The following is a 23,126-nucleotide window of genomic DNA, read 5'->3' on the forward strand; positions in this document are numbered from 1 at the left end:
AACATAGATTGTTAATTTCAGGACTCCTACCCCCATGGGGCCCTAGGCATGGAGCAAAAACTGCCCAAAATTGACCGATTTTCAAAAATGTTCTTCCCTACAACCGCACAGGTGTACAAAATACTAATAGCATAGTGATGTAGAGCAGGAAGGCCTCTACCAAAATTGTAAATTTAATGATCCCCGGGGTAAGGGTTCTAATCCCAGGGTGCGGCCAAACTTAGTATAAAGTGTTTATGTGTTAAACATTTAAATAACACATTCTTTAGTGTTATTGATACTAAATTGAAACTAAATGTAATGGTAGTCCTTTTCCAAAATTGTACATTCCAAGATTCTAGGGGTAAGGGTTTGGTTTTGAGGATGGTGTTAAAATTATAATGATTTGAAGGACTTATTTAAATCTGCTGAACGTCCCCGCCTTTAAAAGTTTCCCTACTAGTGTACTAGACACCGTATACTGTTAGTTTATTCACCGTACCTTCTACTACTCCTTGCCAGCGTCTACTTCAGAATGACACTGTCTCTTGCAAAACAGCCGTATTTATACTATCCGGCATTCGTTATGCCTTGGGTCATATCGTATTTTCATACGATAAAGTCCGGATCACATCAGCTCTATTCATAGATAATAATACACATCGTGCCCGAAACTAATTCGTCATATTACCCTCGCCTCTATTTCACATGCGTCCGCGCATAAAACAAAAACTTGGGTATTATCAAAAACATTTCATGAAAAGAAAACATGAAAACGTAGACCAAGGATGAGTAATGAAAACAAATGGACATGATGTGAAATAGCCTTATCCATAATGCTATATGCCTAAAGACCGATATCGGAGTATAAATAGCAGCCAAGGAGAAATATGGTGGTAGATTGGATTTTTAAGGCCACATTCAGACTGCAGAGAGCTATTTACAAATATTGAAATATTGATTCAAGTTTATAATCAGAATTTTACCAGGCATGTTCATCTAGTCAGTGTGCATCTTTGGACACAGATTGAATTTACTGTAAAAATTTTGCTAAGCTGTATTTTCAGTGAAAAGTGTGAAACAGAGCTTCTATTTTCATTTGAAATTCAGAATTGACAGCCAGTGGGCATGATTAGTTGTTATTGTTTACACCGGATGTTACCTGTACAACTCGGGCATGGGGACATACAGAGTGTAGCTACATTTGACTTACTTAATATCAGCAATCCAAAATAAAATTTTGTTTCCAATTTGTATTGATTATATAATGAAATCCTCAAGTTGTACATTACATAATCCTGAATGTTCAAAATCCTTACACACACAAAAAAAAAAACAAGGGTCAATGACTGTCAACTATAAAATAAAAGATTATTCCTCAAATAAATATTCCAACAAATGACCCATGTATTGTACATCTTTCGGATTTGGTAGCCATGGTTCTCACAGAAATTCAGTCTACACATGTGCATAGGTAAAATGTCACATCTTTGCCATTCCTGTCCTGGGTGAAAATGTTCCAAAGCTTGTTTTTCTCTCTCGGCATATTGTTGGTCACTTAAATCATCTCCATGATGTAAAATGTAAAAAGACTGTCATATATCTTTCTTCCCTAGTTCTGAGTCCCGGAATGAGGTGGTCTGAATGGCACCATTTCCCACCATATAATTGCCTGTCGTTGTTATCTGTGATGCATGCATAGTTTGCAGAGGCTGAATGGACATTCTTTTTTGTTACTCGGTGTCTTGACGGATGATAAATCTTTCTTCATCATCATTATTGACACTGCATTCAATTTCCCAATATCCAGTGGATTCTTTATTTGTTTGCACCTCCTTGTCCACACATTGTGATGGTACATGTTTTCATGGCTTTACCGCCAAATTCTTCTTCCTGTGAGTGTGATGAGTCAACCTGAGGGTGAAAACTTCAATCACTATGCAAGAACTTATGTTTTATGACCTCTATTTGTATTTCACTAACATCCAAAGATTAGTTCTGCTTTCCCTAATTTTGCTTACAGAAGACAGTAACACATGTTATCTAAATTATTACCGAGTAGATAGTACTATAACTGATGCTGAGGTGTGAAGTCTAACCTCTCACATGATAACATGGGTGATTAGAGAGTATAATTTTTATCAATGTTATTTCAAAGATGAGTCACTCGTTTAGCCGAATAACACGTTCTATAGTTCATCTGTTATCAGCATGCTGGAATTTATTTCTAACTTGGCTGCTGCAATAAGCACCCTCACCCCAACACCATATTTGCTTAATTGCACTGCTACCGGATTTTCAAGTAGGTCAAGCTCGGTCTTTAACAATAGTTCAAAACAATATATATGAGTAACTCTTTGTTACTGTCTTCTTGGACTCAAAGTCATAGATAATTTATATGTCAAAACACACTTCACTCTCGGTGATTTTCTTTATGCTTCGCCCAATCTCAAGATACTTTGTGATGGTAACCTCCTTCATCCTTTTCTTGGTACCCTCAGTCTGGGTGCACTGATGTATCATCATACGACTTTCTGTCCGAGTTCCGATGGACACCCCCGTTGAGACGGATCGAACTTCTGTTCTGTTCATCACCTTTCTTGATGTGTGCACAGGGCAGGTGCCGTTCGTTTCCTCACCATACATGTGTACGTCCAACAACCAAGTTAATAGTGCTGGGGAGAGATTCGATGCTCGGTTCTTCTGGATCCTCTCCCAACTGGATTTCTGGATTTTCGTCCCATTCACTATCATAATCAGTGGAATCTTTTCGCATAGTACTGGTACTAAGTGCGTTTTTATCTGTTTCTTCAGATGCTTCATCTTCATGTGTTTCAGGAAATATTCCTTCTTTTTGAAAGACACATGGTACTTCTCACACAACAAGTTTCGTATATACTTCATAACATGTTCGATCCAGACTTCTTTCCCGTCAACCGACGCGGTGGCCGAGAGGTTAGAGCCTTTTCTCCCGCATGCGGAAGGCCGGGGTTCGAATCCCGGCCGCGACAGACCTACGTCGTTAAAACAGGTAGTGACAGTTCCATCGCCAAACGCTCGGCATCAGGTGTTAATGTTACGGGTCCTCGGAGAAGACCTTAAAAACGGATGACCCGTGTCACAGTAGGTGTGGCACGCTAAAGAACCCTCTCTGCTCAATGGCTGTAAGCGTCGAGCATGGGCCTAAATTTGAAGCCCTTCACCGGTCTTCGTGACGTCTCCATATGAGTGAAAAATTCTCGAGCGACACGTTAAGCAAGATACAATCAATCAATCAATCTTTCCCGTCAACTTCATGAAAACATACAAGACATATTTCTTTAGACTTTATAACTGTATCCTTGGTATTTGCCATAGCTAATCTACAAAATAAAAATAAAGAAATTCCTTGAACTTAATTTAATGTCTGTAAAGTTAAGTATCTATTAGAACCGCTGGTCCTCTTGCATATATACATTATGATCATCTAGGAAATACAGAAAGAATTGTTTGATCTACAGAACTAATGTGTCATATGTACTAGTCGTGAATATAATCTTTTAACCATATTGGAGGATGTCTATCTCGTCTTTCTCTGCCACCGCCAACCAGTTCATCTGTAAATTCGAAATTTTTGTAACTTGACTCGAGGTCATCATGAACTTGATCAACGTCAGTCCGTTCATTCATCTTTTCAGATAAGTCATTGGTTTCTGGAACTTCTCCTCTCAATACCTGAGCTTTGCTGACTTTCATTCGGTCACAATGAACTACTTGTTCTTTCCCTTTGCGACCACAGTTTACTTTATACAGAACCTCTGAGACAATGGACAAGACCAGGAATGGACCTCGCCAAAATAAGGTTAGTTTTGGTGAGCACCCAGCCTTTCTTTGGGGGAAATATACATAGATTTCATCGCCTTTCTTGAAGCGTTCATACGACACTTTCATGTCATAATAATGTTTTTGACGAAGAATTGCCCCTTCTGAATGCTGTCTCACTAATGCATGTGCACGCTCCATTCGAGAAGCACCCAGACCCAATAATTTTTTGGAATTTCTTTCCAGGACAAAGGCATATCGTATGCTATGTCCAATGGTGTGGCCGCTTCTCTGCCCATCATAAGCATATTTGGGGTATACCCTGTGGACTCGTGCTGAGATGCTCTATATGCCATCATAACGTACGGTATGCATTCATCCCAGTCCTTTTGATTTTCATTCACAAAACTACTACGCATAGTCGCCAACGTCTTATTAAATCGTTCCGCCATACCATCAGATTGAGGATGGTATGGTGTGGTTCTTGTCTTTCTGATCTGTAAGTATTTACACACTTCACTGAACAAGAGACTAATACTGGCGACCTTGATCAGAGCGAATGTAGCCAGGAGTTCCAAATCTGCAGATCACCTCTTCTGTAATAAACTTTGCAACTGTCTGGGCTTCCATGGTAGGCATAGGAAAGGCTTCCGTCCAATTGGTGAAGTAATCGGCTACAACCAAAATATATGGATTGCCTTTTTCTGTCACCGGAAATTCCCCTAATGTATCAGAAGCTATTCTCTCCATAGGATAATCTACTTGAAGTGGCTGCATCGGAGCCCTTTTTGTCTTAGTTGGGACTTTTCTCCTTGTGCATATATCACAGCCCTTCTCACATCGCTTTGTAGCCCGGGCCAGTAATAACTTTGTCTTATCTTATTCGGTGTTTTTGTCACACCCAGATGTCCACCGGTCTTGGCATCATGGCCTTTTTCTAATATAAATCTCTGGGACAGAGACATAATCACCTATGTCACAAGGTTGCTATCCTGTAATTCCCACCTGTGGCACAATACATTATCCTTCAGTGTTAACTTACTCCATTGTGCCCACAAGGATTTAACCATGTAACTCTTAGCAGTAATCTCACTATATTCTGGTCTCTTGTCATCCCCTTTCCAAGACTTTATAAGTCGTATGTCAGAACATCCATTCTGGAGCTCTACCAGGTCTGTAGAACTGTCATTGACCTCGTTTATCTCGCTCCCCTGCAATACCCTGGCATGTTCTTTATCTCCATCTTGCCTCTCGAGCTCCCAATTGCCAAAGTATCCACATTGACCACATGGCAGTCGGCTTAGCCCATCAGCATTCCCATGTAGTCTTCCATCCCGAAGCTCAATTTCCATATCATAAGCTGCTATGACCTCCAGCCATCGAGCCAACTGGCCTTCCGGATCTTTGAATCTGAGTAGCCAGCGAAGGGAACTATGATCTGTTCTGGCCAGAAATCTATGTCCATACAAGAAAGGCCTAAAGTGTTTGGTGAAAGTCATTACTGCCAGTAGCTCTTTTCTGGTCACGCAGTACTTTCGTTCAGATTTGCTTAGAACTTTACTGGCATATGCAATCAATTTCCCCTGTCCATCTTGTATCTGAGACAATGCGGCTCCGATAGCATTCTGGCTTGCATCAGTATCCAGAATGAATGGTTTGCTAAAATCTGGATGAGTAAGTTGTTTGACATTCTACTGTCCAGGAAAAGGGGGTTGCTGCCTCGGTCAGCTTATGTAACGGCCGTGCAATATTGGCAAAATGAGCTATACATTTTCTATAGTAGCTGCAAAAGAGATCACATGACCTAAATATCTTACCTGTTTACCAAACAACACACATTTCCTAGCTTTCAGCTTCAATCCAGCTGTGTAAAAGATTTTCAAAGACTAGTTCCAGGTTACATAGCATTTCTTCGAACGTTGTCCCATATATAATCACATCATCCAAATAGACAAGGCAAACTTGCCACTGTAGACCTGACAAAATTGTTTCCATTAGCTGTTCAAATGTGGGCGGGGCATTGCACAGCCCGAACGGCATGATATTGAATTCATATAACCCTTCACGTGTCACGAAAGTTGTTTTGTTCTAATCATCTGGATCCAGCTCCACTTGCCAGTATCCCGCATTAAGATCAAGAGTACTAAACCACCGGGATCCTCTAAGCTGGTTAAGTGACTCATCAATTCGTGGGAGGGGATAGGCGTCTTTAGTCGTGACACTATTCAAATGCCTATACCCACACAAAATCTCGTGGACCCACCCTTCTTCTTAACAAGCACTTATGCCGAGGACCATGGATTCCGAGAAGGTGTAATGATTCCTCTTTGAAGCATATATGAAACATGGTCTTTCACTTCGTCCTGCATTCGAAATGGGAGTCGTCTAGGTGGCTGTTTAATGGGTGTATGACTACCCGTGCTGATCTTGTGTTTTACCAAAGAGGTACGACCTACATCCTTCTCAGATACAGAAAACAAATCCGAATACTTGACAAGCAAACGTCTTGCCTTGGCCATTTGTTCTTGTTCTAGATGTTCAGTGCTTCTATCAAAAAGCTCTTTTACATGATTCGACAATGGCTCAGATCCATCCACTTCTTGACTGTGGTTTGATACAGATACCACCTTGTCTGTAGGAGACCATTTCCCGATAACAGTTCCTGACTGAATGACTTTACTGGTATCAGATATATTCATAATACGAAGCGGTATCTTGTCCTGTCGTCTAACCAGGGTTTGGCCAACATTCCAAAATCCGATTTCAAAAATTTATCGGTAGGCTCTATGAGACCAATCTTAACTGGATATCCTCCATCTGTTCCTGGGCAGATGGTACCTTCTGTCATGACCTCGGATCTAGGCGGAATAATTATCCTACGCACCAACGCCACTTTGTATTTTTGTGCTATACCCTCCAACTGTATAGGGTGTTCTATCCCTGAGACTTCAACCTTGCGTGTACGAAGGTTAATGATGGTCTCGTGCTTGATAAGGAAATCTAAACCAAGAATACCATTAACAGAAACATCAGCAACGATCATTTCATGATGCAGAGATATTCCATTCAATACAAAGTTGATGGATACCTTACCATACATCTGGAGGATGGAACCATTTGCTGACAAAACGTCTTTGTTTACACTCTTTAACTCATAATTCCCATTTCCTTGTATGTTTTTATAGCATACCTTTAAGATATCGTGGCACCTGTGTCAACGAGTAAATATGTGTCATTTCCATGGATTTTAGCAGTAACATATGCATCCGGCTCGTTAACAGCAGCGACAATTCTTGAGTGCAATTCTTCCTTCCGTTCGTTAATATGAGACCTATCATCTTTCCATTTCCTGCTGGTGTCCTTACCCGTTTCATCCTTTCCATAAGACGGATTCATGCCTAACGGACCCTCCCTTTTTAGGTGCTTGTCTGATCCACATTTTAAACACTTTCTAATACTGCTGGCGTCCCCTTCTGACGTATGCTGTTCTATCTTTGTCTGTCGAGGATTCTGCCCTTTCTTCTGCATATGGAATTCCCATTGCTTTATATCTTTAATTTCCCGTTGGAATTGCATGTTTTTCTCCATGGTGTCTATAAACCTATCTATTTTTTATGCCTGAGCTGAACCTTGTTGCTCCATGCTTCTGATATTCTCTGTGTGGGGGCTCTCAGCTTTATGATAATCCTCTAATTCAACTGCTATCTCTATAGCTTCATTAAGACTGCTTGGTCTAGTCTGCTTAACCTTAATCCGCATCTCGGAATTGTAAAACCCATCTAAAAATTGTTCCATAGCTAAGATTTCTCGGACGTCGTCCAGTGCAGTTGGATAGGCTAGGTTTACAAGCCTTCTTATGTCTTGCCCCATCTCTGGTAAACTCTCTGAAGCTCTTTGCTTTCTTTCTCTGAGCTGAGTCCGATACAGCTCTGTCTGGTTCAGTGGCGAATCTCTATCCTGCAAAACTTTAACCAACTTTGCATAGTTCTGTCTCTCTCCCTCGGGCTGATTACCAAGTACACCTTGTGCTAGGCCTCTAAGAGAGGAATCTAAATATAGACCCTTCTCTATCTCAGTCCATTCATTGAGTAAGCTAACTGATTAAAAAATGAGACAGGTAGTCATTCCACTGGCTATATCCGTCATACGTTGCAGGCTTAACAAAGTTTCTATGCTTTGACCTAGCCTGAACACAGTTTCCATCCGTCTCTGGATGCATACTTCGGTTGTGTGCAGGATGCAAACTTATTGGCGGGGAATCGTTGCATTTAATCCTATCATAATTCCCGCACATATCCCTACCAATTACATCGCCAACAGTATGTTTTGTATCCGGAGCACTTGTCACATGTCTCGATCTGGAGACACCGGGTACATCCCCAAGCTGTTGACGGAGACCTAAGAGATTCATCCATCTCCCTAGATAGGCAATCAATTTGATGATCTATTGAAGACAAATCGGCACGTAACCCAGACATTTTATCATACAAAAATTAACTAATCAGATGAATAAAAAAATCACGAATAGGACCCAAACCAAATCCCTCTGAGCTGCCACCAACTTTGTAACGTGTTAGAGTTCGAAGGTTTGGATGAGTCCCTATACTTATTGGTATTGATCTTGCACAAATGACTATGAAATATACGAGTCAATATATACATATATATTAAAGATTACCTATCCTTATAAAAGGATGTACGAGTCAATATATACAGATATATGCAATATTTTCTATCTTTATCATAAAAAGTGACTATAGATTTTGATGTGACAGATCCAGGAGTAAGGGAGATGTGTCTTTATAGTATACCGGACAGATCCCTTTTGTCAAAGGACTGATCAAACATTCACCGTACATTCTACTACACCTTGTCAGCGTCTACTTCAGAATGACACTGTCTCTCGCAAAACAGCCGTATTTATACTACCCGGCTTTCGGTATACCTTGGGTCATATCGTATTGTCATACGATAAAGTCCTACTACTATGGTGTAGATTTATAGTGCAGACTGCCCAGTAGGGACCCTGCTACACTAGGTTTGTTGCGGCGAGGCGACGATGGTGGTCGACCCTCAGATCCCCTGGAAACGGGGACGGTTCTTTTTGAATATCCGGGGATGGTTAGGTCCTCCAGAAGGTGGTGGATGGGTCCATCTCCTCTTCCTAGAGTCGATCACCCACGGATCCCCACAGTATAGTCGGGTGATGGGGTTCTTGAAGATAGCTTGCTATTCTTCATCTGTGGTCGATCGACCCTCGGATCTCCCTCAGTAAAATCGGGGAGACGGTCTTCTTGAAGATTGTGTTGAGAACGCGGCAAAGGAGGTACGGAGGGAGCACCCCATCGGATCCAGTGCAGAAACCCACCAGCTCTGTGCTTGAATTTGTCTAAATAATTTAGATAGTCGCCTAAATTTCCTTAGTTACTGGCCGAAAGCAGAAGGATAGTTGTTTGTGTGTGCAAATGTATTTATGGCCGAAAGTGGAGGTGACCAAGCTCGCACGTTCATGACTTTATGAGAAAGCCATAGAAGACGCGTTAGAGCAATGTCTTTAATAGATAGTTGGCCTCTAGCACCGATGCGTTATTGTATAAAGAATTACTTGATAAATTTAAGTGTATGTGTGTCAATACAGAGAGTTTTATACCCTATTAAGGAGCATACGCTTATCGATTCTGAATCCTTTATCTAATCCAGGATATGCCTGGATATATTAAAATAAATTAATAATAGACCTAAATGGGAAGTTTAATATTAAGGACTTAGAGATGTAGTGTTAGAGTGTTGGGAACACTTCTAGTATACCGGTCCCCAAAATATGACGCTAAAATGTGTGCCGCCGAAGGCGGTTTAGTATATATATATACGATCGCGTTAGCGATCAGTAAAATCGCTTAAACGGAAAAAAAAATCACAAAAATAACCCCAAATTCGAATTCCTTGTTAAAAATGAAGTTTAAAAAACTGTTTTTAAATCAGTTTTTTAAATCCGAAATGAAAAATAATGCAAGAAGACGTACATTTTTTGTTCCAAAATAAATGGAATCCGTTGTTGAGCAAAAGGGTCACGTGCGCTTTGTATACGTAATTCTCATGAATATTTGTATGATACGACGTCACTGGTGTTGATGTAAACAAACTGAACAGCTGATTTGCGATGAAAATGCCTCTAAAAACTGAATTTTTTTTTTATTTGTGCTGATGCAAGAGAGCTGATTCACTAGGATTATCAGTTTTGATAAATTTGGACGGCAAAATATGTGGCAACGGGAAATTTGGATTAAAGGATTCGTCATATTCAAGCGACGGATTTATATGGAGATGTTCTAACCAAAATTTCCATCAGGATTGGTAGCTGGTTTGAAAAGCACAAATTAACGCTGGAAAAAGTTCTGTTAATAACATATTTCTGGATATACAAAGCTAGTAAAATTTTCGTGAGACACGAACTTGAAATTGCAAGTCAAACTGTTGTTGATTGGTATAATTATTCCAGAGAAGTGCATGCATATTTAAGAGAAGAATTCTGACAAAATAGGAGGAGTGGGATTTTTTGTTTGTTTTGAAATTGACGAAATTTGGTAAAAGAAAATTTCACAAGGGACGGTGTCTGGGTTTTTGGTGGCACTGAAAGGGAGACGAAAAGGTGCTTTTTTACAACAGTGGTAGATCGAACACGAGAAACTCTGCTTGAAATAATAAAAACCAAGATATAGCCCGGTACAACTATGAAAAAATCTTACAGACTCATTAAATCTGTATATGACCCTCTCGATACTCGTACCCGACCTTACTTCGGAACCCATGATTGCCAAACAACGACTAGTTCTTCAACCCCTCGATCTGATTAATGCAAACAACAGCTTATAGATGATTTTAGGTTGTAAGGTAAGATAATTTTAACTACATTTGACTTGTCGGGGGCTAACGCCCCCAAGCCCCCGCTTAGTATACTCAAACGCCGTCGGGCTTTTATTTTTATCGCACGATTTTCATTGCTCAGCATCCGAGGCGAAAATGCAAATGGCGGCGTGTTTACATTCCGCTTAGCAACGGCAAGGGAAATAACTGTTCATGCACAGTCGCGTGCTTCTGGGGACCGGTATACTAGAAACTTCCCGAGTGTTGGCTGTAATTTGTGTTATTTTAAGGAAAGATATGCATGTTAGTATTACTATTATTTTTTTAAAACACTATATAAAAGGAATTAGTTGAGGGGGGTATGTTATTTGGGTAAAGGTATGAGCGTAAACTGCCAAGGGTAAGTGATATGTTTATGGTATGTTTGGGTGTTTTGATGTATACATATTAATGGCGGTGGGTATGTGTTATAGCCGGGAAACTACAGTTAGCAGAAGTGACTGATACCTGCAGCAGCCCTTAAAGGTTAAAATGTATAACTTGTCAGCCACTCCTGTCACCAGAGGTGTTACTTCAAGAGTGTCTGACGGTTAAGGGTGTAAGTAAATGATCTAGGGATGGACGTGTATTGAGTATGAATAGATGTGACGCAGCGTATTTATGAGACATATGACATCGGCCCAGGGTTAAGCCCCGGACCACTGCCAGCAGACAAATTCTGACCTGACATAGTGCCAATGCCACACAAACCGCTACGATGAAAGAGGATGATGAGAGTGAGAGGAGATGCAACCAAAAGCAAATGGTCGAGTCCTACCCCAACTGTGGCATCTTTACAATAAGATAAGAGTTCGAGTCAAGAGCAATTAGTCACACTTAGATATAGTTAGTATATCCTGTGGATGTGATAAAGTTTAATATTGCTGATACGATGATGTTAATGTTGCAGGTGGATATGGTTAGCAGAGTGTGAAGGTCAAAGGGAGTGACTCCTGCTGCGTGTAGTGTTTGTATGAGGTTTGTTCTGTGGTGGTTGTGAAGTGGACAGTGTAAAAGGTAATGGCCGATTGTTTCTGGGACCTGGCAGTGTGTACATTTATTGTTTGTGTACCTGGTGTACTGATCTAAATCGCCCAATAGATTTGTTTTCCCCACCCTCAAGCGTGTGATGATTTTGTCGTAGTGTATGTTAGAGTGATATTTGAGAGGTTTTGAGCATGGGTTGGATTTGATATTAGCTATGAGTTTGGTGTTTGAGTTTAACTGTTGTTTGTAGATACCGATTATAGTGCGATGCATGGAGCTGTAAATTTCTCTGACCCCTAGCGATATGTCATATGTAACCTTGATATTAACTAGTGCTTGTTTTGCAGTGTTGTCGACAGTCTCGTTTCCTTGAATGCCGACATGTGAAGGTATCCACTGAAAGTGGATGTGTTGATTGTATTGTGTGGAATGATGCAAGAGGGTGAGGATGGTGTTGAGAAGATCTGTGTGAAATGTTTGTAGTGCACTAAGGGAGTCACTGAGAATTCCTGTTCTCCGATATCCCTTATTGTGAATCTATTTGAGTGCAGCAATTAGAGCAACCATCTCTGTCGAGTAGACAGAGATGTTGTCCGTGCATCTATACCCCTCCTCTATGGGGCCGCTGGGGTCATAAATGGCTGCACCCGTTTTGCCTGTGGTGGGTTCTTTGCTTCCATCATTGTAGATTTTTTGGAACCCTTGGTAGTGTATGTCTATGTGTTGCAGTGAAATTGCTTTAATTTGTAATGGGTTACTGTGTTTTTGGTGATTGCACTGCCGATATTGGTGCAAACTGTAGGAGGAGGAAAAGTCAATGGAGCCATTGGTAGCAATTGTTTGGTTGGAGGCTCGGGTAGCCCATAAGTGTTTGTATACTTCCATATTTGGTAGCCAAATGGTCCATTTATCCTATCCTCCCCCCACCTTTCGCTGGATTTGGTGTCAGTGTATGCGTATGTATGTGGTGCCTGCAATAATGTATTTGCAGGATTTGTTTTGTCAGAGCATCAAAACCTTTGACCATAAGGTCGTGAATTTCACAATTCTGGTGGCGTTAATAGCATTCTTGCTAATAATTACTAGCTGTATTATGATATTTTTAAGGTTTTGATCCCACTCTTCAGTTCCCAGGAGTGTCGTGACCATGAAATTCTTGATTTGTTTTCCTTGCCCCCCCCCCTCCCCAAGTTCCATTCAAAATTTGATGCAAATAGCGATGTACTTACAGAGAATGTGTTGGTTGAATGTTCGTATATTCACCCACAACAACTGACTACGGCGGACAGCTACCTATCGCAGTATGATCCAGTAGTTTTTTCATGTTCTATTTATAGGTATTCAGTAGATGTAATAATCCGTTGTCGACAGTAGATTGACTTTATAAAAAAAACGATGTTTCTGTCTGCTGAGTTTTACAGGAAGTGAAATTACCAGGTTAAATGTCACCAACATTATTGACCGTGCGGAATAATAACAGTTTCAAAAATATCATGAGTGCTAGTACGTAAAATTGGTAGGCTTAAAAAGAAAATACACATGTACATTTACTTTCAGACTTGAAATGTCATAGTCCGGCCATTTGACTTCATCTTCTCCACAGACTCAGATACAATACTGATGAACCGTTTGACTCAGATACAATACCGATGAACTAGTGGAATTGGATACAGTTATACTGATGAAACGATGGAATTATGTCTAAAGGAAAATTTTCATTATGAAATAATTCGTGTCCAAGTGGAGTGTGGCAGAAATGTAACACAAAACGTATCATTTTAAAATCTGTTTACATTCTCTTGACCTTTGATTTTACTGAAAATTAGTGACCTCGATCACACTAGGACTGCTCCCATCGCTTTCCTCTCTGCTGGGGTCTTTCAAAGATTTTAATAGTATTTACCAAATTTAATTGCTTTTTCGGGTATTGATTTTGCACTTTGCTTTAAAAAACTGAAAACGCCCTAAATCCTTTTGAACTGTTTTGTCTGTGTAAAAGTGAGCGACCTGATTTTGTGACTAAGAATAATGCCTTTACATTTCATTTGGAGTGAATTGAGGAGCTAAGCTCAAAACGCTGCATTTATGTACACGATCTTCTAGAACGCTATTGGGGGAGGGCGTTACAAGTTGAAGGCATGTTGTTATCGTCAGTTTCAAATCTACACATATTCCTTCGATTCCCGTTAAAACGAATAACTTTAAAAAAGATCTAACCACATTCTGTACAAAGTTGTTTTTGTTTTATCTGTTTTATCCTTTTTTCACACCCCTTTATTGTTTTTTGTTGTTGCAACGCAATCCATAAAAAGTTACAATCTCAAATACAATCTTTGGTTGACAATGAGATAAAAACAATCAAATAACAAAATAATATCCAATATCAACTGTGTGTGTGTGTGTCTGTGTGTGAAAATATGCAGTTCCAATGTATATTTAATGCACTTCCGCTTAAATTGAGGATGGATATTAAAATTCAGAAAGCGCTAGTGTTTTGAATACTTTGAAACAGCATATTTTCCATATACATTCAAGTTCTGTTTAGAAACAAACACCCATACTAAATCAAAGGTATATTCTTTCATGTACCTGTGTAATTATACACAGGCCTTGCAGCAGACAACATTTCATCTCAAAGTTATTCTCTCGTGCTCAAACAGTGCGATTTTCTCCGCCGGTTTCAGGCAGTCGTCACTACTAAACTTCTGCAAGCAGTTTTTAAATACGGCTTTTGTGTTTTCTGGTTCACTTATCTTTCTGTGAAGTTCAATCAGAAATTGATGTACTTGTAAATCCGATTGTATTTCAGCTGCCCTACTGAATTTTTCCTTGGCAAGATCATAGTTCCCATACATCGCCAACCACTGACCTTCGTATTTTAATACTGTGGAATTTTTGCTGTCTGAAATGGTTCTCTCTAACGTTGCCAACATTTTCTCTTCTTGTAAATCATTCGTACGCTTTAACACGCGCATAGTTCCATATCTAAAAACTTCCACATAACCCTGATTTATAAATTGACGAGTGATCTTCATAACCAGGTAATTGTATTCTTTTTGTCGTATAAGGCATTTCAAAAGAAAGGGTGTGTTTTGAATATGAATATAGTTGGAAATTTGCGATGTTGTTGAAACCTTTCGTGTACCATAGAACGATTGCAATTCCAATCGACTTTTCTTTGAAAACTCTCTAAATTCGGTATTGATCAGAGAAAACCATGGAATATTTTTTTTCAGAATCGAGTATCCACCCGTCATATGCATATCTCTGTCAATAAATACACCTGTAACCTCAGTTTGTTGACTTATGAAATCCAAGCACACATTGACATCATGACTATCTGTTTTTTCCTCATAAGCCCAAAGTTTTATTGAATTGTCACGAGAATTTGGCATCATTTGGTATTGACTAGATATAAACCATAGCAATAAAAACCAATGGGTTACATGCTCCATATAACGGGAATCGCAAAACGATCTTAAACGGTATGAAATTTCTTGAACACAAACATACAACGAAACACCAGAGCAGATGTAGAATACGACTATTGCATCGTGTAGAAATCTCGCCTCTTTATGTCCTTGGTATGAATATATGATGAAAAGGCTTGTAAAGGAGAACAGCGATTTTTTTAAGAAAACCAGCACTACTGATGACTTGTTGATGGTATAGACAAAAACGCAAATGATACAAAGCGATAAAAAGATTAATGTTATATTTCCGAAGAACATGTGAATATAGAATGAATTAGGCATTGTCCCAAACATCCGTTTTGCATACCCATTTAGGACGTTAAACGACAACCATTGCAGAGGTGTCACAACAAATCTACCATAGGACAAAAAATCGTCTAGAGCACCCGTCAGAATTCCCATAACACTGCTTACAATACAAACATACAACTCAAAATGTGAAATGATATGTTTGAAACGCACCAAAACTGAAGGTATGTGCGGTGATAAGACAGTTATAAGAAGAACACACAGATCTGGACGCATGTAAATGAATAAGCCGGTAAAATACCCCATCAGAAATACATTACATGGGCTGAAATCCGTTCTGCTGACTTTTTTCACAGAATTGGATTTTAGTTGGTGCACGCTGAATGGAGAATTATGTACTGCTCCATTGCCATTTTGCTGTATTTGTATGTTGTTGTTATGTTCCATGTCTTTCTTGTAAGTCTCTTCGCAATTTTCGGTATTTTTCTCCTTTGATAATGCAGTAAGAAAGGATGTCAGATATCCAAGTATGATAAATACAAATGGTGAGAGGAAAGAATTCAGAAATGTATGTGTTCCGAACACCCAGAGATGTGTTGACGAAGCCACGAGAATGCATGAGATCATAGAGATATCGCGATTTCCAGTGGCATTCCTACAGAAGATGTAGATGGAGAGCGGGAGACATGACGTTATACCAGCATGGAACATTCTCCAAACCTGCAAAATTAGAATCGAAGGTGTATGATTATAATCATGCGAGGTCATCGGGAATTCAGTTTAATAGAAATTCCACAATTTCAAAAATAGAGATGCACTATACTGCGATGTCCCTAACAAGTGTGATGAATGAAGCAAGAATACAAAGAAATTCACAATCTATTCTACGCAGACTAATATATTCGACACGGATTATTCGGGCCATGCAATGGAAAACCAGTTATTTGATTCATTGTTCTTACCATGTAAAGACTTCCGTGAAAACCCAGTAGCTGGCTAACATAACCGACGCCTGCCAAAATTCTAGGATATATGAAAGACCTCAGAGCATACATTCCCAGCATCCTCTCTTGTGCTCTCGCTGACGTCACATTCGGTCCGGAAGCTGGAGGAAGGAATTCATAAGGTCGAAAACCATAACCGTGCAATTCCGAGAAGGCAACTGTGAATTAAAGATTCATATTGTGGTGAATAACATTCATTTGTGCCCTTTATCCTTCTATTGATTAACGTTTTTGTCAAATTGTAATATCACGATAAGTATGGAGAGTTTGTCTTCATTTCTGCTTTCAACCTACTTTCAATTTGTTTTCTACAAGTACTATCATTTTTATATGTTTCATATATTTAAAAAGATGAAGAGATTGTGTTAAATGGAGTCCAATGAAACCATATCAAACCTCCCGAGCGTAAAATATCATGTCGTCCAATGTTGGAAATTCTTAACCTGAAAAAGTGTTCGTTCGTTTGAAGTCGATTACCACCTTAACATTTTACTTTGCCTTTCTGTAAAAATGATATTGGCAGTTTGAATAATCGCGCCCATTTAAATTAAGATGTATATACATACATATATATCTTTTCCCCTTTTTAATTCGTGTGCGATCATTCAAATGCAGCAGTTAGTAATTGATTTTTTTTTCATTACCATTATACTCCTGTCAGATCTGTTGATTGATATGATCACTATCTAAATCGTTCTACGCAACAGTAAATCCCTTCCATGGACTGTTTACCTGAATTTGTCACCTCTCCTGTAAGGCTTTCTTTTACCTGGTAGTCGTAAACACGTAAATAAAATGCAAATCTCAGAATTTGCATTAGCTCTCGTATTTTAAAATATTTTTCCTCATTTATCAAATATTCATCATTTCTCGACCTGTGGATCGACCACCAACTAGCTACACATCCAACATACACTTTAGAAAATTGAAAAACTTGACAAAGCATTCATGATTTGAAAGATGGTTTTCAGAAAATTAACAAAACATGATTGAAATCTTAAACGGTGTCAGAGTTTGGTTACTAAAGGAATAATGAGGATGTAATCTTAGAACATCGGTACCAGGACTCTGCGCAGCAGGACAGAATTTATTCTTGCATGAGTACAGGGGTACCGGCATATGTACATTAAAATACGATTGGTATCTTTTTATGTCTCACATTTAAATCGGTGTTCGCGCAACATTCGTTAAATAATCACGCGTTATCTTTTATACTTCTAGAAATGCCATAACAGAACAAAGGTCTTATACACTGGTAGAACACGTGTGAAATGGAGGACAAAATATCTATTGATTTTCTTGATTTCAAAGTGAAAGTAACCTGTTGTTTTTCCAACAGCATTTGGTAACCGATTATCCCATTTTATAGTTAATTTGTGTCAATGATAATCACATTGTTTAGCGAATAGTAATCTCATTTTACTCTTCTATTTGGTTTCTGTTTATCTCAGCTGTACCTGAGTTAAAATCTGGTCATCTCAGTGTCTGATCACAAATCTCATTAGTGTCCAATCAAAAGTCATCTAGTGTCCAATCACAAGTCATCTAGTGTCCAATCACAAGTCATCTAGTGTCCAATCAAAAGTCATCTAGGGTCCAATCACAAGTCATCTAATGCCCAATCACAAGCCATATATCTAAGAAATAATGATCGCGTTTTTGTGTATGTTGCAGGATGACCTCAGAGGTTGCAATAAGTTATTTTGAAATATAAAAGCGAAGGCTTTTTTAAAATTTTATTTCAAACAACATTTGGAGACCAAGGAGGTTATACTGCAACATACACGAAGACAATAACTGTATTTCTGTCCTACTACGACTCAGAAATTTACAGCCGATTGTTTTCCTGTATACATGTACCTACGAATTATGTTACTGTGACGTAGTGGCAGTTTCCGTAGCGACCTTCATTGTTTTTGCTGACGAAAAAGGTGAAATAGTAGGGGTATTCTAAATCTATTTTGAAAAAAAAATTTCAAGTATTTAGTTTGATGTTAACGAATTATATCAATTGCTTTGAATACAGTTCAAGAAAACCTTGTCTTTACATGTGTATCTCTCGGAATGCAGACGATTAGTTTATATTGAATGACAAATGTTCTTCAGTCGTTTATGAAATTGTTTTACGACATATATTGATTGATTTTTATGATTATAGAATTAAAATAATCAGTCATCGACTTTATTGTTGCATTAGCAAAACTCGACGTCCAAGCAAGATGTGCATCAGTTTTCTCATAATCAGTTGATACGTATGAAGGTATATCATAGAATAATGACTGCGACATTCCTTTGATCTTTGCAATAACCGTGATAGAATGGCCAATCAAAAGTCATCTAGTGTCCAATCAAAAGCCATCCATGTGGCTAGTCATAAGTTGTTTCAATACCTGACTATACATAATCTCAGGGTCTAGTTTTAAGTAATACCAGCGTTGGTCACAAGTCAATCTAATTCACTGTCTCATATCCTATCCTTAGTGTTCAATTAAATGTCTGATCAGAAAAGGTGAGAGTCAGTCATATATATTTAGTTAATTTAATTTGCATACTGAATAACGACAAGTCCTATATATTCATACCTCACAAATGCATTTCACTCTCGATGTTAAAAATACAGAATACAAGAAAAGGTATATATGTCGCCAAAGGCAAGTTAATCCAATTAACCTAGGTTAAGGTACTTGCATGTTTGTGAAAGTATTTTGAAATCCATTCAGGCATACAGATATGCTTTCGTTTTCTCGTGTCTAGGCGCAGAATTTGCCTAACATACATGTAACATGTTATCCAAGTCAAATTATTATGATGATGTAGATAAGCAAATTTTAACGGTTAATATTTTCATTTTTCTTATTTACAAAATTATATTTTCCCTGTACAATCGTTTTTTCGTTTGTAGGAAAAACGTTTTGAAAAAAATGAGGAGTATGTATATTCATGACCTTTGACAGTATCCAGAGTCTTTGAAAACTTTATTGTCTCTAATATTACATGTACTTGCGATGTGGTAGTAATTAAATCTTCTTTTTTCCGTCTCCACATTACAATGTACTTGTGAATGAATATGCATTGAAAATTTTATTCTGAACAGATTTGGGCCTTCTGACGTATTAATTGACTCTAGCGCATTAAATTCAATCTTTTCTAATGTGTATGCCACTCTTTTACGTTTAAGTAGTTATGGTGTAGTGAATTACAAACTTTCCCGAAAGGTTTACATTACAGATAGTTAAAGAAAATCATTAACATTTGAAAAATATCAATTGAATTTGCCCACTATCCAAGAAATATTGTAGATTTAGAACTGGTAATTCTAAACTACCCATTGAGACGGGTAAATGATTTGACACTGTAATCGAATTTGTAAATTATGTATTTGTAATGATATTGGGGAGGAATTTTATTATTTGTTCAAATGTACCGACGCATCTGTAAAGAATTCAATAATTATGTATTTTCCAAAATATCATCCATCAAATCTACATTGTAAATGTTCTGAAATTTAAAACATTCTCAATGTAACAAACAAGAATCAACTCTTCAAAAAATAGCAAATTGTTAAATACTGTAAGTGGGAGAGTTAGCTCTCTGGGTTAATAACACCCTGATATCTTCATCAGTGTAATATTTTCTATTCATTTTTATATTTTGTACAATTCTGCACATGTACATGTATATCTTCTCTACACAGTTATGAGGATAAAATTCATTGTCTAAATAGTTCGTGCTATACAGGTAAAACTCTAAGAATTCATAAAAATCATCGACGAAACAGAGGTAAGTAATAAACTATTTCATATTGCACGAGGAGATTGGTGTTTTGTTTGTTTAATAGCTCTCATTGTTAAACTCGTTCACGAGTGAAATGTGTTTAGCCGTAACAATTTCCCTTTATGGGTTCTGTGGTGTAACGTTACACAATATCTTGGTTGAATCATCAGTAGATGCACCTGACAAAAATGTACTCTTTCTGTTGTCCTATCGCAACTTTGCTGTTAATACGAAGGCCCCATTTTAATGGAGATTCACGACTATTGAGTAATTCCCTCCGGTCATTAAAAGTCAATCAGCGACCGACGAGGTTAATGGTCTAATGAAGAACACCGTAGGGAGATAGAAAAAGTCCATAAAATGTGTCTGTACCACGTGTAGTAAGGACACTATTAGAAATAAGGTATCGCTGAGGAATTCAATTTTCACATTCCAGGCATTGCTATGAAAAGTATAAACTAACGGTGGCTAAAGGAGAAAAGTGGGCGGGGCAGCTGGTGAGAAATAGATGGTAGAAAGACGAACCACTATAAGGTCTAACTCTTTATTAATGGATTCAGTGGCGGATGTAATGGATTCAGTGGCGGATGTAGAGAGGGAAAGGAATTACAACCCCTCTTTTTCAAGTTTTTGGTTGAATAATTTTTCAATAAAGGTCATTCATTTCCATATTTAGACCTTCAACCCCTCTCCCCTCCCCTATCTTGAAAGGAAATGGTACAAACCCACCCCCTCCTTTGAAAATTGTTTGGATCTGCCACTATGAGTGAATCGCATTAACCGTACTCCAGCTCTGAATTTGTCAGCTCCTTACTCATGATATTTACAAGTTGAACTCTTCTGTATTCTTAGCATGCTTTTAAACTATTGCTACAGGGTGACTTGTCCTCTTTAGTTTTCTTTCACCTTGCTGAATGACCATTCGGACATCGAATTCAACTTCGAAAATGTTTCAATGGCCAGACGCATGCTTTTATCGTGCTTACAATTCTATACATTTAAAATAGAAGACGGTTTCAAAACCCATTATGAAAAATATAAATGTATCGAAAATAACATGCGGAAGAACTTAAAACTTAGATTAACATTATAATGGTTTTAATGTATTCTCCTTCACAATTTTCAGATTACAATTACAGACAGCCTTTCAAATCAAACAATGGGACAAGCTGATATCTTTTCCTTAGTTTATTGAGTTTTCGGCATTTTAAGTTGCTCTAGCATTTTTAATTTTATTTTGAGAGGAAGCCAGCGCCCTGTTAAAGTCCTTCATTTTATGATTGTATGTATAGAAATAAACTCCCCGAGGCATGAATAGACACCGAAAATTTAGCAAGGAGAAAAGTTATTTCTCTATATTGAACTTGTGTTACATACTAGGTATTCCTCATATTTTAAAAGGATAAATTAATAGAAATATTTCACAAAACTGGCATCAAACAAAATATGCTCTCTCTCTCCTCTCTCTGTGGTGTGTGTGTGTGTGACCTTGAAATTATATGATAATCAATGAATTTGATGTCAAGCTAGAAACAGAGAAATATCAATTGCTATATGGTTGTCAAACAACCTATTTAATTATTTATGCCTGAATTTCTGGGACAGTATTATATTATTGTTTTACATGTAATAAGTTTATCATCACGATTTATTTCATTGAATTTCTATTTTTTTTTTTCAGTCATAGAATGCTTTAAAAATTTACATCAGAACTCATAAATAAAGAATTATAAATCTTGACGGATCGTTCCTTACCCTCCATCGATTGAAATATTTCGTCAGGATGTAGAATCCACCAGTTTTGTTTTTGAGAAACATAATGAAATCTCAGAAGAATGGTTACCAAAAACACAATCCATTCAGAATATCTTGGGAATATATCAGCGTGTTGGTTTTGCCCGTTCTTAATGGAACTTTCATCCTTTCTTCCAGGCTTTCGATTGATTCTATCCGAGTTTTCTTTCTGGTTCGTGGATCGACCCAATGTCTGAATTTTACGCTGTTTCATGGCAGTTCTAGATAACCCCTTTCTCTAAATTCATTCACTGTAACTTCTTCAACTTTCCCTCGCAGCATCCATATGAGGTGTCGACTTTATGCACCAGTCGATAAGAAATAAATAGATGATGAGGCATTGGGAATCATTTCATCCTAACTCGGCAGGTAACTAGAAGTCACATCGATCAATACAAATAAAATCACGACGCGTGTGAATTTCGTCCGTGCTCACAGGTATAGCAGTATCATCCGTGTGTTGTTCTTTAAAAGATCATTTACATGTTCCTCCGTTATAATGACCCCACCAAATCACGTGACAACAACTGGAAAGCCTTTTATTTATTTTTTTGTCATGTAGGTCATGGTGGCAATTACCTTTTAAAACTAATAAATACCGAGATCTATGCTCTCTCCAATACACCACGAAATCTGCACTCCTCCGAAGAAAGGTCGCTCGTCCATGCTGTAATGAAAAGTGTGCTTATAACAATGGGATCTTGACATTCTTATCGAAAAGAAAAGAACAAGGCATATAAACCATCAGTTACGGACACTTAGATAACTCGAAGCACACATGCAAATGACAGAGACAATTAACCTGGTTTAGAAAATACTGTCGCTTCGTTTGTAAACAAATTCGTCCGCAAGTAAATAATTTTACACGTTGTAGTATCTCAAATTTTAATAGTTCCGCCAAATTGACAGATTAACTCCTGATTGTAAGTGATCGTGTGAATTTATGATTTGAATGTTTTCTTTATAATACAACAATACACGTTTTTAAACGAAATCGATTTTATGCTTTTAAGGATTTAATTTTTTCATACTGTGTTTTTCTTGTGTATGGTGAGCTGCAAAAACATTTTCATTTCTTTAAAAAAAATGCTTCGGTTTTTGTCACAATATTTACTGACCAGCATAAAAAACCACACCACTTGCTTTTTATATATTAGTTACA

General features: G+C 38.1%; 1 protein-coding gene across 1 annotated transcript; it reads right to left on the reverse strand.

The window, feature by feature from the left end:
- Window positions 1–13,898: 13,898 nt before the first annotated feature.
- On the reverse strand, window positions 13,899–22,584 carry LOC125659824 (uncharacterized). The gene is made up of 3 exons (XM_048891607.2): window positions 21,926–22,584; window positions 16,355–16,554; window positions 13,899–16,112 (listed from the first exon to the last, which is right to left on the reverse strand). The coding sequence occupies exons 1-3, from the start codon at window positions 22,176–22,178 to the stop codon at window positions 14,298–14,300; spliced, it is 2,268 nt and encodes a 755-aa protein (XP_048747564.2). The 5' UTR covers window positions 22,179–22,584; the 3' UTR covers window positions 13,899–14,297.
- Window positions 22,585–23,126: the final 542 nt, after the last annotated feature.

Source organism: Ostrea edulis, chromosome 1, assembly GCF_947568905.1.
Source record: "Ostrea edulis chromosome 1, xbOstEdul1.1, whole genome shotgun sequence".
Classification (NCBI taxonomy): Eukaryota; Metazoa; Mollusca; class Bivalvia; order Ostreida; family Ostreidae; genus Ostrea; species Ostrea edulis.

Coding starts and splice junctions, on each gene's coding strand:
- LOC125659824 (XM_048891607.2), bottom strand. CDS start 22,178: ATGAAACAGCGTAAAATTCAGACATTGGGTCGATCCACGAACCAGAAA. Junction 16,555..21,925: donor AATATTTCAATCGATGGAGG/GTAAGGAACGAT, acceptor TTTAATTCACAG/TTGCCTTCTCGGAATTGCAC. Junction 16,113..16,354: donor TTCACGGAAGTCTTTACATG/GTAAGAACAATG, acceptor CTAATTTTGCAG/GTTTGGAGAATGTTCCATGC.